Source organism: Marmota flaviventris, chromosome 5, assembly GCF_047511675.1.
Source record: "Marmota flaviventris isolate mMarFla1 chromosome 5, mMarFla1.hap1, whole genome shotgun sequence".
Classification (NCBI taxonomy): Eukaryota; Metazoa; Chordata; class Mammalia; order Rodentia; family Sciuridae; genus Marmota; species Marmota flaviventris.
This window is the reverse complement of record NC_092502.1, coordinates 89145214-89159656: the sequence shown is the minus strand read 5'-3', so window position 1 is coordinate 89159656 and position 14443 is coordinate 89145214. Positions and strand designations below refer to the sequence as shown.

The 14443-nt window shown below is 34.7% G+C and overlaps 1 protein-coding gene across 2 annotated transcripts in view; it reads right to left on the bottom strand.

Annotated features, from left to right (window-relative positions):
- Positions 1–931: 931 nt before the first annotated feature.
- Mctp1 (multiple C2 and transmembrane domain containing 1) overlaps positions 932–14443 on the bottom strand; it is a 531756-nt gene continuing 518244 nt past the window's right edge. For both annotated transcript variants that reach the window (XM_071612401.1, XM_071612402.1), the window contains 4 exons: positions 10767–10876; positions 6247–6356; positions 4047–4144; positions 932–2904 (listed from right to left, as the gene is read on the bottom strand). In XM_071612401.1, coding sequence (XP_071468502.1) covers positions 2833–2904; positions 4047–4144; positions 6247–6356; positions 10767–10876 — 390 coding nt within the window. In that variant the 3' untranslated portion in view covers positions 932–2832. The remainder of the gene's footprint in view (positions 2905–4046; positions 4145–6246; positions 6357–10766; positions 10877–14443) is intronic.

Sequence of the window (14443 nt, the reverse complement as noted above, 5' to 3'; positions counted from 1 at the left end):
AAATAAAAATTCTATAAAAGTTATTTTCAGAAAAGTATCAGTTAAATTTACCTTTCACTATAATTCAACTTCAGGTTTGGTTTTAATATACTACCATTAGTTTGAACATTGCCTATGATAGGGTCATACAGTAGGTACTCAATAAATATATCACAGAGCGAAGTAATTTAAAGAATCTCCCAATTCACATTATCATAGTATATAAAATAGCTCAAAAATAATTGGGAATTCCTGTAGAATTATCAGTGTGAGTCTGGGACAGTACCAATATGAACAGCTATTAAATAGTTGTTTCTAAGGTGGAGATCAAGTTTAAAAATATGGACAGATATGCATTTCTTGCGAATTATCAAAATTAATGGTGATAATTTGGAATGTAAATATAACAACTTTCAATGAATTTACTCACTAAAAAATGCTGAGGAAAATATTTAGTAGTTCATAATATTTACTATATTTAGCAGTCTAAATAAAATAAAGTAACATTCAGTCTCTTAAGATATTTTGAAATATTTGCATCACAAATCAAAACCAAGACAGATTACATAGTTCTTAAGAGAAAGGTATGCCTATGTGAGAAGGGGAAATAGTTAAAATTCAAGACAGTTTGTTTCATCCTGTGAGTGTAATAGTTTCAAAAGGCAGTGATGATTTACCTGACTATCACTTTTATACTTAGCCTCAAGCTAGTTACTACTCTCAGCTTCATTGAGTTTTTTTTCCAATTTTTTTTAAAATATCTTTTTTAATTGTAGGTGGACACAATGCCTTTATTTTATTTTATTTATTTTTATGTGGTGCTGAGGATTGAACCCAGTGCTGAGCTTCATTGAAGATTCAGGAGAAGCCAAGTGTAGTGTCATTTAAGAATATGCACGCAATCCCCCATCCTCTTAGCCAAAAAAAAAGTATTGATTACACATAGAAAAGATTATTTTCTTTTCTATTTAATGCAGTGAATATGTAGTCAACATTATCATTGAACTAAACATCTGAAACTTGATACAATGAAACAAAATTAGTCATGTTAATGGTTACGATTCACTAAATACATCTGAGGTTGTAGAATATCAGGCTTATAGACATCTGAGAAGACATTGTCAGCACAGACATAAATCTCACACAAGGTATAATCAAGTTATTTTAAACAAATTATCAGACTCTCGGTAGTAACATCAACTTCATGAAGTAATGTTTTAGCAACAAACAGTGATGGTATGCAGAGGTAAAGCATGTCATTTTAAACATGATGCACTAAATAGAGCATAATGAGGTCAAAGCCTTTCTGTAGAAAGATAATTTAATTGACATTCTTTCAAGCATAGTGTATAAACAGATCAAAATAGTTCTATTATAAGAAATAGTATTCAACAACATATCTCTAAATAAAAATACTTTTAAAAATCAGCTTTGATGAGATTGTTTATTATTTAAAGAATCTTCCTTTAGCGTGAAATATATATTTTCTGCTTTTCTACATCTTCCAACATAATCCCCACCAGTCTATTATTCCCTATCCCAGTCTATTATTAAGAAAGTAGTGCAAAACATTGTCTGCAGCAGTTTCAACTGAGCTAAAGTTGCCTACCAAGTTAGAGAAGTAAGATTCTCGCTGCCCAAATGGTTTCTTTCTCTAGAGGTATGTTCCCTCGATATACCAGGGAGATAGGTATAAAAGCCACTGTAAGAGTCTTGGGAATGCAGTTTTTAAGTATAGATTCTATGGTAAGTAGTGAAACATTTTTAAAGGCAACCCCCCAAGCAGTTTATTTTACAAAACAGGTTCTCATGCATTCATATTATCAAGAATTATTTTTTCATAAATGAATGTAATGAAACACTGGCATATCGCTTAGCACACTGCATTCTCCTCTACATTTAAATTCACACTAACAAAATCATAGTATGCATTAAAGCATTTCAGGAACTTAATGAAAAATCAAATATTTTTTTTTTCTGTGAGAACACTTGAGTATTAAATGTTTTTAGATGCACAAATACATAATTTGATACCAAAAGCAATATGGATTTCTTTTGCTTAGTATTTTTGACAATTGAATTGGGTTGCTAATTTACTAACTTTGGTAGATACAAAAATTCAGATAGGCAATCATTTATAAACCTGGCAGTATTTATGTTATATAGTCCTGGAGAGATTTTAAGTTCTTAGATGGAATGATAGAAGGTTTATAACTTTTCTTTACAGAATCTCAGATTCTCTTGAGGGGTTGAATGTGCCTGCACTCATTAGTTTAAAATCAGCCTAGTCATACCTAAGTAATTTGCACAGGAGTGAATGTCAGGATCTAAAGACAGGATTTACATTAGATTGAAGTGTGTCCTTTTCAATTCAGACTTTGGGATTTGCCCTTTCTTGAAATGTATAAAACATAGAAAAATGTAATGGATTACCTTTCAGATAAAAAATAGTCACATTTAAGAAAAACTTTAAATCTACATAAAATTTAAATGTTAATTTGATTTTAATCAGAGTTAAGCATTTTATCTAATATTCTGGTTCTTCTACTTGTAATTAGAGAAGTGTGTGTCTTCCAGTGTTATCACCCTTACATTTGTTCTTTCGGTATATTATATTATTATCCATAGCTAATAAGACTTTCACACAGTAGTAGTTAAACTGTTATCAAGTTGAGTCTGTACAATGGAAGTATATTTCCAAAGACATATGCCTTTGTACAATATTTACAAATTCTATCATGATAAAAAGGCAAAATAAATAAAAAGCAGAAAGAAAGGAAATGCTGCAGAGGCTGAAGGCTTTTTCTTTTATCTTCCCAAACAGATGCTGGTCTCCTCAGTGCTGGGAGCTGGCTAGCCAAGATTGTTTTTCTTCCTTTTATATGGGCTATGAGAAGGATCTGGTTTCAGTTCTTGGTATTGCACCTGTTTAAACAGAGTTCAGAGAAAAACTGGTCAGGTGGCCACTTTCTGGCAAAGGAAGGAAAAGCAAAGCAATGAAAGACTATGCTGGGGGAGGGGGGTGGAATGCTCTAGAGCATTATGGGATCTGCAGCTGGGATGCACAAAACAATAAGAATGATAGAGCAGAAGTCAGAAAGGAAATCCTACCAAAAACTTCATGGAACCCTGATGTGAACTTTGGTAATGGGCTAGGGTCTTCACTGACCATAATACATGAAAAGCAAAACTATCTCAATCTGTTTTGAAGGACTGGATAATGGTTCTTTGCAGTTTACTGTCTGTTGCATACTGTCTTAATCTTCATCCAGCCCATTCTCATACATATCAAATGAAAAACTGAACTGAAACAGGAAAAAGTTATTAGCTACAACTCACCTTAAAGATTTTGATTAAAAAAAAAAAAAAAAAAACTTATTCTGAAAATAGTTGATGGTTTAATGGACTTTAACCTTGAAGGATTTCAAAGTATTTTAAAAATGTGCCCCATTCTTTAAAAAGTAGTCAGCTTCCTCCCCCTCAGTGATCTAAAATATGCATCTTTAAAACTCACTTAAATGTGCATACTCTAGAAATAAATTTTTTTGTCTTAAGTGTCTACTGACAAATTTTACTCTCATTTAATAGTCCTATTTTCTCCCATCAGGTCATGATGACAAACTCCAGCTGAACTTAGGTAAAGGAGGATTCTTCCTGACAACTCTGGTAGGTTTTTTTAAAAAAATATTTATTTTTTTAATTGTAGTTGGATACAATAACTTTATTTTATTTATTTATTTATTTATTTATTTATTTATTTATTTATTTATTTATTATGTGGTGCTGAGGATCGAACAGGGCCTCTCAGTGCTAGGCGAGCGCTCTACTGCTGAGCCACAACTCCAGCCCCTCTGGTAGGTTCTTTATGCAGCATACTCTGATTTTCACACTCGCCATTCTTTGCTAAATTTTTCTTGGATAACACTCCAAGTTGACTAACGTCCTGACTGGGAAAATCTTCCACAGTCTTTATTAACTTTACCTGGCTTTTCTAAAACTTTGACATTGAAAGGATATAAAAGTTAAAACTCAGTGCCACATTTCATCAAAGTAATAATTATACATACCACCTGTACATCTGAAGGGACTCTGGAAAGGAAGTCAAGTAGCTCATTGTTATCAATTGCATATGGACTCCGAAGTTTTTTTGTAAATTTATTGATGCCTAAAAAAATGATAGGTCAAACATAGAAATCTCCAAAGTTTGAAGTTATACAGAGCATTTGTCTGGCAAAAGTATTACAGTGATTTGAAGATCTTGCTTATATGCTACCCCTCAACCTTGACTGAATAAAGCAACCTATGTTGCTTTCCTGCTTCTCCCCTTTTCCCAACTTAGCTGCTGCTCTTTCTCTTTGCACATTTTGTTCCTTTTTAGCAAGAAAAGCTTTCTGTTTTGGACACAAATGGGCATAGCTATAAGGAATGATAAGGCTATGATGAAAATTGTCTTCCTGTATTTTTAGATTGAGATTGTTAAGGCAGGAAGTCTACTTGATTGGCTTTCCCCTTTTCAAAAGATATATCTTTTTTTGTGGGGAGGTTTTGCCCTTAAACAAGCTAAATGCCTAGAAGACACATGACCTTGATTTTTTTCAAGCATTAGGAGAGGGATTGCTATCAGCTTTTTCTCAAAAAATAGTTGTACATGAAATCAACACACTGACAAAAACTGAAACAAACTAGATCATCTCAACTCTTCTTCATGAAGTTCATACAGAATGAACTGGAATCTTGACTTTGGTCTCTGTATTATCATGTAAGAACTTTCTTATATTTCTGGCTACCTACCATTGAAAGCATATTCTTGTTTTATTTCATTTGATGAAACAAGAGACCCAAACACATTCTCTAAAATTACTTTTAAGACAGCTAGCCAGTGAGGCCCCATAGGTTACATAGCCAGATGTTGGCCATGACCTCCAGTTTCTAAGAACCTGGGAAAGTAGGTTGGGTTGGTGAGGGTGTTTAGTAGCAGAGATGGCTTGGCAAGTGTGACCCTATTAGGTTGTGTTAATAAGCTACCACACATGATAATGTACCTTGATTCCTTCAATAATAGAACATCTGCTTTAATATCAGAAAGGAACAACAGATGAGGGCTTGAATATACAATAGAAAATAAGAATATGGTGGAAATGCTTCATTCCTTGTATAGTATCATAACTGAATTTCTGTTAATTATAGTAATTAAGATAGGAAAAAATAATTGTCACCCACCCCATGTTTAAAAGTGATGGTAAGGGGTTGGAAGGCCTGCTAAAGATGGGCCAAAAAAGAATATGGAAATAGGAATCTTAAGAGTAGAGGCCTTGGCAACAGATTACTTTATTCCAGAATATTTCTTTTAAGGTCTTGAAAACAGAGAATAAAAAACTCCCTTTAATCTCTTTCCTTTCAGTGTAAACATGTTTTCTGAAGTTAAGATCCATTGGTATTCTTTGCATTTTACTTTAGCAATCTTAGACGTATGTGTATGTAGGCAAGGACAAGTAGAGACTTACTCTGCCCCATCTTGTTTATATATGTCATTAATGTTGTAGTTGTATATGTTAGATCTTAAAGACTGAAAAGGGGATTTGTAAACCAAGAACTCTGTCACGAAAGAAGTGGGGGTGACACATTATAAAGAATGCTGAAATAAATTATCTCTTAAATGGAGCTAGGTATGTAGGAATTGTTAGCATGCAGCAAAATCATATTAAAATTTAGATTTAAAAATATCACCTTTCAAGTAGCTTTTTGTAGAAGCATTCTTGTTCATTATGTATAAAACAAGTATTTTTGTTCCTAAGAAGCCTATAAATGCCAACAACCCTTCTCCTGAATCTTAAAGGTGACCTCTTAAATAGCCATAAACAGTACCATGTTTACATACATTTCCACAGAATAATGTACCACAGCAAAAAAGCATATTGTCCTAAATGGACCATATGGATCAAAATGCTCCTGTTTGTGTGTAAGTGGTGAAAATAAATCATAACAGTATCTAGACAAAGCTATACTTTGATATATGAAGAATCTGCACAACTACACCTTTATAGTCTGATAGAGCCTATGGTGCCAGATAAGAAAAATGCATTTTTCAGGTAGACCTAAATCTTTACACTGTTGTGATTTTTAACTGATCTGTCTCATTTCATCATAGAATAGCCACATGACCATAAATATAGTGAACTACTGAGAGTATAACTCATCCCTTAAAAATAGTTTATTCTTAACAGTTAAGACACTTAAAAAAATTTTTTTTAAAGACTTTTTACTTACCCCAGACAAGGACAATGTATCGTAGTGGAACGAAGTACAGGATGATTGTGAACACACAGAGGGCTACAATGGCCAGCCAGCTTAAGAATGGAACAGTCCAGTTGAAAGTACTAAGTGAAAAATATAACACATCAGCAATCTGAGCACTTCACACCTTTTTCAAACAAAGATTAAAATAAATGTGATTTTGACTAATTTGGAACCTAATCAGTCTGCATTTTTCTCTGGAGTAGAAGCCAATGTGGTAGGCTTATCAGAGGACACAGGTTACTCAAGATTTGCTCAATTCCATGAATATAGAAGCCCACTTGGATTGTAGTGGACAACTTCAGAGTCTAATCACTTGTACTCTTTGAAATCTATGTAATTCACTTATCAAAGAGGAACTAACATTCTATTACCTAACTCTTTAGCAAAAAGAGCTATTGTACTGTTTGTGTGACTCCCCACATGGTAAAAAGATTCATTTTTCTCCTGCTAAAACTAATACCCAGCCTCCTTTTCTTTCTTTGTTTTTGTTTTGTTTTGTTTTTTAGGAGTGGAACTACCCTGGGCATTCTTCCCTCTACCAACCTTCACTCAGTTTTTCCCACATTGGGAATAAAATGTTTCTAGCAGTTGTCTATAGACACAGTTCTTATACTTTGATGTAAACCCTCTAAATTTTAGAATTCTTACTCAGTTATGTTTCAAATGGAATTATAAATAAGGAAAGGGGGACAAAGCAATTAACCTTATAAAGCTTTACCTGCTATTATTGCCCTTCTCCTCAGGAATAGATAGGTAATTAAGAAATAACATCAGCATTGCCTGTTATTCTCCCTCTAGTACTTTGGGAGAGAATGGCACATGATGGATTTGTAGGATAAACTGTGAAAAGGGAATACAAACTGGAAAAGTATGCTTATAGTAGGCTGGGGTTAATGGGTCTATAGTGTTGCTATACTGCTGGTGATTGATAACGTGGAGGACTTGGTCCCAGAGGGCTACAAGACAGTAAGTATTAACAGTAAGACACGATAAAAGCAGAAACAGGATCAATGAACAAGAGTAGGGGATGTTACAAAAAGTAAGGAAATGGGGAAATAATTTAGTGGAACAACAGGGAAAATGAAGACACACACACAAAAAAGATGATGTAGAACATTTTTTTTAAAGAGTGTAGAGAATCAAGGAAATGAAAGATGGAAAGATTCTATTTAAGGCTTTCTGTGTAGAAGTTCTGTGATGAATCTCAGATAACAAAATTATAGAATAAATAGAAATGCATTGAGCCTCTAGGTTAGGTATACAAATACATCACTATTTACAGATACACCATTGCATTTTTTTGAAATCTCTATAATGTTCAGTACCAAAGAGAAACTAACATATTGTGTCTACTGAGTCTAACAGTAGTTTGATGAAAAGAGCCAAGAAGTAAAGAGATCTATATTCAAAGCCTGGATTCTGTTGTATGAGTCAACATCTCTAACCCTAGGTTATCTCCTTTAGAACATTAGGATAGCTTCTGTTATATCAAGAAAGATTGGTTGTGATGCAGCATATTTATGTGATTCAAGGTGATCAGAGATAATCAACTCCAGGAGTCTAAAGTGTGTCATTTCTTCCAGTGAGAAGGACTCCAAACACAATTCAGAAAATACAAAATTTATTTCTTCTAATTTCTTGGTAATGCATGTTATAGTCATTTGGAGTGGGGTTTGTCAGGGCAGTTTTGATCCAATGAAGGGTGATTACTAAGAAATTTTTTTCCTATACTATACCTCAGCTTAACACATAAGAGTTGTTCCTTAGCTTTATGTCTTTTAGCTTGCTTTTTTGTGTCTCCTTAGGTTCATTGTTACCTAAAATTGTTTGTTCTAGTAAACGATCCAAAGTTGGATAAGTTGATTCAAAATTGGATAAGTTGGCTGTCCTGTTTTCAATAACCCTTGGATTTTTGGCTTTTCTTTGTTTTTTCCTCTTATGGTCAGAGTGAGCATACTGAGACTGTGTCAGTAGGTAAGGTTCATGCTTTACTTCCTTGATGGACACCTGTGCTTTCCTTGCTTCTGCCTGCTTGTGGAGAGAACAGAAGGCTTTCTTTCCTACGGCTCAGTTCAGAGCCATCCATCACACCACTCCATGTGTGAGGGCACTGGCACTTCGTTTGGAAAACCTTCCTTCTGGGCAGCCCCACTGAAGGACTCCCTGTGTTTTTCTTTCTCTTACTGGAAGGATAGATGGCAAAGAATCCTCACCACTGTAGCTAGTGGTAGGGAAAAAAGCTTGCCCTTTTCTGTTTCTACATTTTGCATTATGGAATCTAAATCTAGAATATGCTCTTCCCCAAAAACAGAGCTGCAATTCAAGAAAGTTCTGGAATGATTATTTAGTAACAAGACATGGTATTTATAGAGATTTCATTTTGTGCTTAAAGATCACTTCTGAATCTGCTTTCTGGATGATGTTTTTAATCTTATGTGACCCCAGGGGAACTTTGCTTTTTTGGTATCCAAAATATTGTTTTACAGAAGATATAGCTCCTGTAAGACTTACTCAATCTTATGCCATATTCCTGTACCTCAGCACAGAAAATTCTACAAAGCCCAGGTTCCCCCAGAGCTGGTCCACCTCCAGACTCTGATCATATCCTTCAGCTAGCCATCATGTTCTCTGTTTGAGTCCTCCCACCATTCAGAGTTAAAAAAGCTTTCTTTCCCTCAGGTGTTCATTAGTCTGATCTCAGAGCTGATCCATGGTCTTCTGGTATAAATGAGAGGTTTCCATCACATTATCAGTATATGATGTACTCCGGAGAAAAGTAAAAAGAATGTCCCAAATTTAGGGCTACCAATGCCCCAAATTTAGGCCACACTATGCTTCAGTGGATAGGGTAGAGAGTACAGGGAACATTCTTAGAAATAGCACAGGGAGGAAGAAGGAGAGAGAAAAGGCGTGGGAGTGAGTCTTTTAAAGTCCAAGGCTGAATATTGTTTAGGGGTACATTTGCGAGTGAGAGAGAAAGGACCAATGAATGATTCACACCTTTTGTTTAAATAATTGACTCCTTTCAAATTCTGTGTATGTCCAAGGATCTAAATCTGCAGAATACTTTAGGTTATCAATAAAAAAGATTGATATTTAAACTAAGAAAACCAGGCTTATCCAGATACATTGTACCCCTTCTTGACTAGATCATTAGCAATCATTACACAGGCCAGTTTCATGTAGTTTATGAGGCCTTAGCATGGCTTCAACTCATAACCAATTACTGTAAATTCACCTTACCGGTTTTTTTTTTTTTTCCTAAGTAAACTTTTTTCGGGGGAGGGGGTATTGGTGATTGAACCTAGAGGCAATTTACTATAGAGCTACAACCCCAGCCCTTTTAAGTCCTTTTTAATTTTTAACCTTGAGACAGAGTCTCACTAAGCTGCCCAGGCTTACCTTGAACTTGAAATCCTTCTACCTCAGCCTCCCAAGTTGCTGGGACTATAGGCATGTACCACCACACCTGGCTAATTTTTAAAAATGTATTAGTAAATAAAATAATAAAACAATAAGATAAAGTAAGTTCCTTAATTTTATGTTAGCTCTCAATGAAGCTGTATAAAAAATTAAGATTCTAATATTTTTTTAAAAAAGAGAGAATTTTTTAATATTTATTTTTTAGTTTTCGGTGGACACAACATCTTTATTTTTATGCTGAGGATTGAACCCAGCGCCGCGAGCACGCTACTGCTTGAGCCACATCCCCAGCCCAAGATTCGAATTTTTAAGTATAAAAATTCTGTGATTTTTTCTAGATGGCAAAAGTTTGTTTCATTGATAATTATGATCTCAGATATTTAAACTAAAATATCTGAGTTTAGGGCCGGGCATGGAGGCCTGTAATCCCAGTGACTTGGGAGGCTAAGTCAGGAGGATCTCAAGTTCAAGACAACCTCCCCAATTTAGTGAGATCATAACCAACTTAGTGAGGCCCTGTCTCAAAATAAAAAAATACAAAGGGCTGGGGATATGGTTCAGTGGTAAAGCACCTCTAGGTTCAATCCCTGAGGTGGGCGGGAGGAATAGAGTATAGGAATATTTCTGTAGGGTGCTATACATAATATTTTTTTAAATATAGAGTAACTTGAAACTATAACTAGACCAATAATAAAATACAAGTGTCTTCATTACCTGAAATCATCATTTAGCTTGATTTATTTTTTTCTATCATGATTGCATATTCCATTTAAGAACAAAGTCTTTCACTGTGAAAAATGTGCTAAAGTTTAGGACGGTGTTATTTCTTCAAAGCTACAAGTATGACTTCTTTCCAACCAATATGTTCTAAATTTCAGGGAAGAAATTGACAGAACTTTCATAAAACCAAAGACTGGCAGAAACAAAGTAAATGATGATGAAACTGAGCAATAGATCACCCAGAAGGAGTATGTCCTGCCAAAATGAATGTGGCATTTCACCCTTCAAGAAATAAATGGATACCCTGTCCCACAGAAGGCCAGGGCTCACATGTCAGCATCACTCACTTCTTTATCCTTTCGCCAAAGGAAGCCACTTCATCTAGGATGTTCTGGACACTCACACATACCTCCTGGATGGCATAGATTTTATTTATAAATCCCTTTTTTTCACTGTCCTAAAATGCAATAAAAAAAGAAATTCTGTATGAATAAAATATATCCTTTAGTGCTTGAATTCTTTGCATTGTTCCTCATATTTAAAATTTAAATAAACTTTCTATACGTAGATGGATAATTGAAGCTTATGAAAATTTCAGGATATTAGGGACATGAGGAGGAAGAGTACCCAGCATCATAGACCTGTGCTGCTATGAAAATGGTTGTGACCCAGCAGACTTGAATTCTTTTGTTCTTAGGCTGATTAAAAGAGACATTGAGGGAGTTGGGGGATAGGGTGTGAAAGAGAGGACAGATCTCAATATTAGCAAACCTGGATTTTGCAGTGACTCAGAACCCATCAATATTCTACGTAGCAAATCCAGTTTTCTTGACCCTACCACCCATAGACCCATGTTTGGTTGTGGCTTCAGATAATTCAGCAGCAGAATATTCTGGGTACAAATGAAAACTGCAAAAAAATAACAAATAACTGAAATCCATTAAGTTGACACTTCCTAGATCAAATATACACTAAGCTTAATCACCCACTGAAAAGTAATACTCTTACTCAGTAGCATATACTATTAGTCAAGGTTCTGACTAAATCCCCTCTCCCTACCCCTCCCCCCCTTTTTTTATATAGTTCATCCTAAAACTTGTGCAGAATTTAAGCAAAGCTGGTGCACTCCAGGGAAGAGGTGGGTGGGGATTGAACACAAAGCACCCAGAAAGTGGTGTGAGCCTAAGGGAAATGTGCATATTTTGTAATTTTAAACCCAGAAGAAGAAATAGTGGTGGCCTTTCACGATTGAAAATTCTGCTTAGTAGCCTGGCATCACAGGCACTTGCCTAGGCTGTTTAGTGGAGACCATCCAACCCTGATTCCATGACTCCATTCCTCCATGCCAGCTTGAATATCTATGGAAATATAGATCCAATTTCATTACTTTAACTTCTTTTGAACACTTGCATACTATGCCAGAACACTTGAGACCTCATGTGGCAGTCAGTGCTTGCTGAAAGCAGCCAGGAAGCTAGAATAATAATGTCATGTTGCACATTTACATACTGACTTTCATTTCAGAAGAGTCTAAAGCACTTTACACTGTGAACACTTGGCCATGGCTGGCATCCTGCCACCCAGAAACCAAGGGCAAGTGAATCAAAGTTGTGTGTGTATCCTCCTAGGATATTGCAGTATACGTGGACCAAGGACATGAAGGCCAGTTTTACAATAACTTGATCTTTGGTAGATGTCAATTACTTGGAGCTTTCATTTTATATTTAATTACCATGGGAGGATTGTCTACATTATTTATCTTGCTTATGCCAAAACAGATTTTCAAACAATGAGGTAGATGAGACACACAAAACCCAAAACAGTATAGAAAGCAATTAGCTACTCAGCATTCCCCACTATCGTCAAAATTCACTTGTCATGATAGACTTGGATGCATCAACTGCTTATCTTCCCCCCCATTTAATAAAACAAAATGCATTAATTTTACCTATGTAATTGTACACTTTAGAATGAAATGAATAACCATTGGCTCTTTGTAGTTCCGTTCATAAACAACTACAAAGTTGGTCGGCATGATCCTTAGTGTTCTCATCTCAAGTATCAACTAAATTAACTTATGTCCATAAAGCAAAGTGCTCTTATAAGTGATTTATTCTAAATATAGCAAAGTCAGTTGGAGGGCAGGGTGGGGGAGTATATGATAGTGGTAGACTGCAATGCTTAGTATGTGCAAGGCCCTGGGTTCAATCCCCAGCACTACAAAAAGAAAATGAGTCAAAACCTGCTGATTGTACAATGAAAAGTCTGCTGAGAATAAGATTTATTCAAAATTATGTGAAAAATATTTTCTCACAACAATAAAATATATAATATTTAGGTATAACTTAAGATATATACAAAATCTATATGAAAATATGGATATATCACATTTGTATATTATAATACTGAATACTAAATTTTTTTCCTCCAGTTTGAATGCAATTTCAAGCAAATCCCAAATGTTTGAAGAGAATATGATGATATGTTTCTAAATTTTGTTGGGAATAATAAATAAGTACAGCCAAGAAATTTTTATGAAAGAGAAATAATGAAAAAGCATTTAATGGACCAGATACTTAAGTAATTAAAGTGAGATGTGGGCACATAGAGATTGATATATAATGTGTCACCATCATAAAGAGGGAAGTGTTATGTTACTGAGCAATTATGTCCACAATTTGAACAAAATTATATTAAATCCTACCTTCAATAGAGTCTCTAACCTATTTGAGATAACCCATATCTACTTCAATATTTACTTCAAATAGCTCCAAATACATTCTAGGTTAATTTTTGAAAGCTAAAAATAAATGATAAAAATATAATATAGGATGGGCTGGGGTTGTGGCTCAGTGGCAGAGTGCTTGCCTTGCACTGGCGAGGTACTGGATTCAATCCTCGGCACCACATAAAAATAAAAACAAAGATATTGTGTTGATGTATACCTAAAAAAAAATTTTTTAAATAAGTAAACTATTTACTCACTTTGGAATACCAAAGAACTTTCTAAACATATAAGCTCTACTAGGAGATCACAAGGAAATATCTGATAGTGATAGTTACATAAAATCATATCAAGTCATCATAAATTTGGAAGGCTAGAGCTAGGCATATAGTTCAGTGGTCTGGTGTATGCTTAGCATGTATAAGTTCCTAGTTCAATCTGCAACACCACCCAAAATTTTAAAGTCTTAAGTAGGAAAAAAATTTGAAAGAATATGACAAGTGATGGGATGATGTTTCCAACGTATTCAGTAAACATCTGAAAATGTTTCATTGAAGTTTTGTTTATAATGCCAAAAAGAAAAATCAATAATATATTGGTTGGAATTAATTATGAAATCAAAAGCATTATTATTTAATGAAAACAAAAATGCTTATGATCTAATAGAAATAAAAAGTAGGAAGTAAATGTGATATAATTTTTTTTTTTTTTTGGTACTGGAGATTGAATGGGGAGTGCTTAAACAATGAGCCACATCCTCAGCCCTTTTTGTTTTTTGAGACAGGGTCTTGCTAAGTTGTTTAGGGCATCAATAAGTTGGTGAGGCTGGTTTTGAACCTGTGATCCTCCTGCCTCAGCCTCCCAAGCTGCTGAAATTATAGGCATGGGTCACCACACCTGGCAATATAATTCTATTTTTTAAATGGCTGTTACGGGAAAAATGAAAGGAATGTGTCAAAATATTCAGATAATGGAAGTTTATCTTCTTTGTGCCTTCCTATAATGATTCAAAGCCTGCAAGTTATTGTTTTTCCTTTATAATCAGAATATTATCCTGATTTTCTCCAATATTATTGAAGGAACTTAGAAGAAATAAATTAATTAGAAATTACTGAGCATGGTTTTACTGTGGTATTTTAATGTGTTTTTCTATTTTTATAAGTAATTTGGGGAGAGAAGTATAAGTCAGTGGTCATTAAGCACTGCAAAGTGATTTTTAAAGAGTTCATTCAGTCCCCTCAACCATCCTACAATATATTTTTCTCCACAGAAGAGGAAACTGAGGCTCAGGGAAAATGA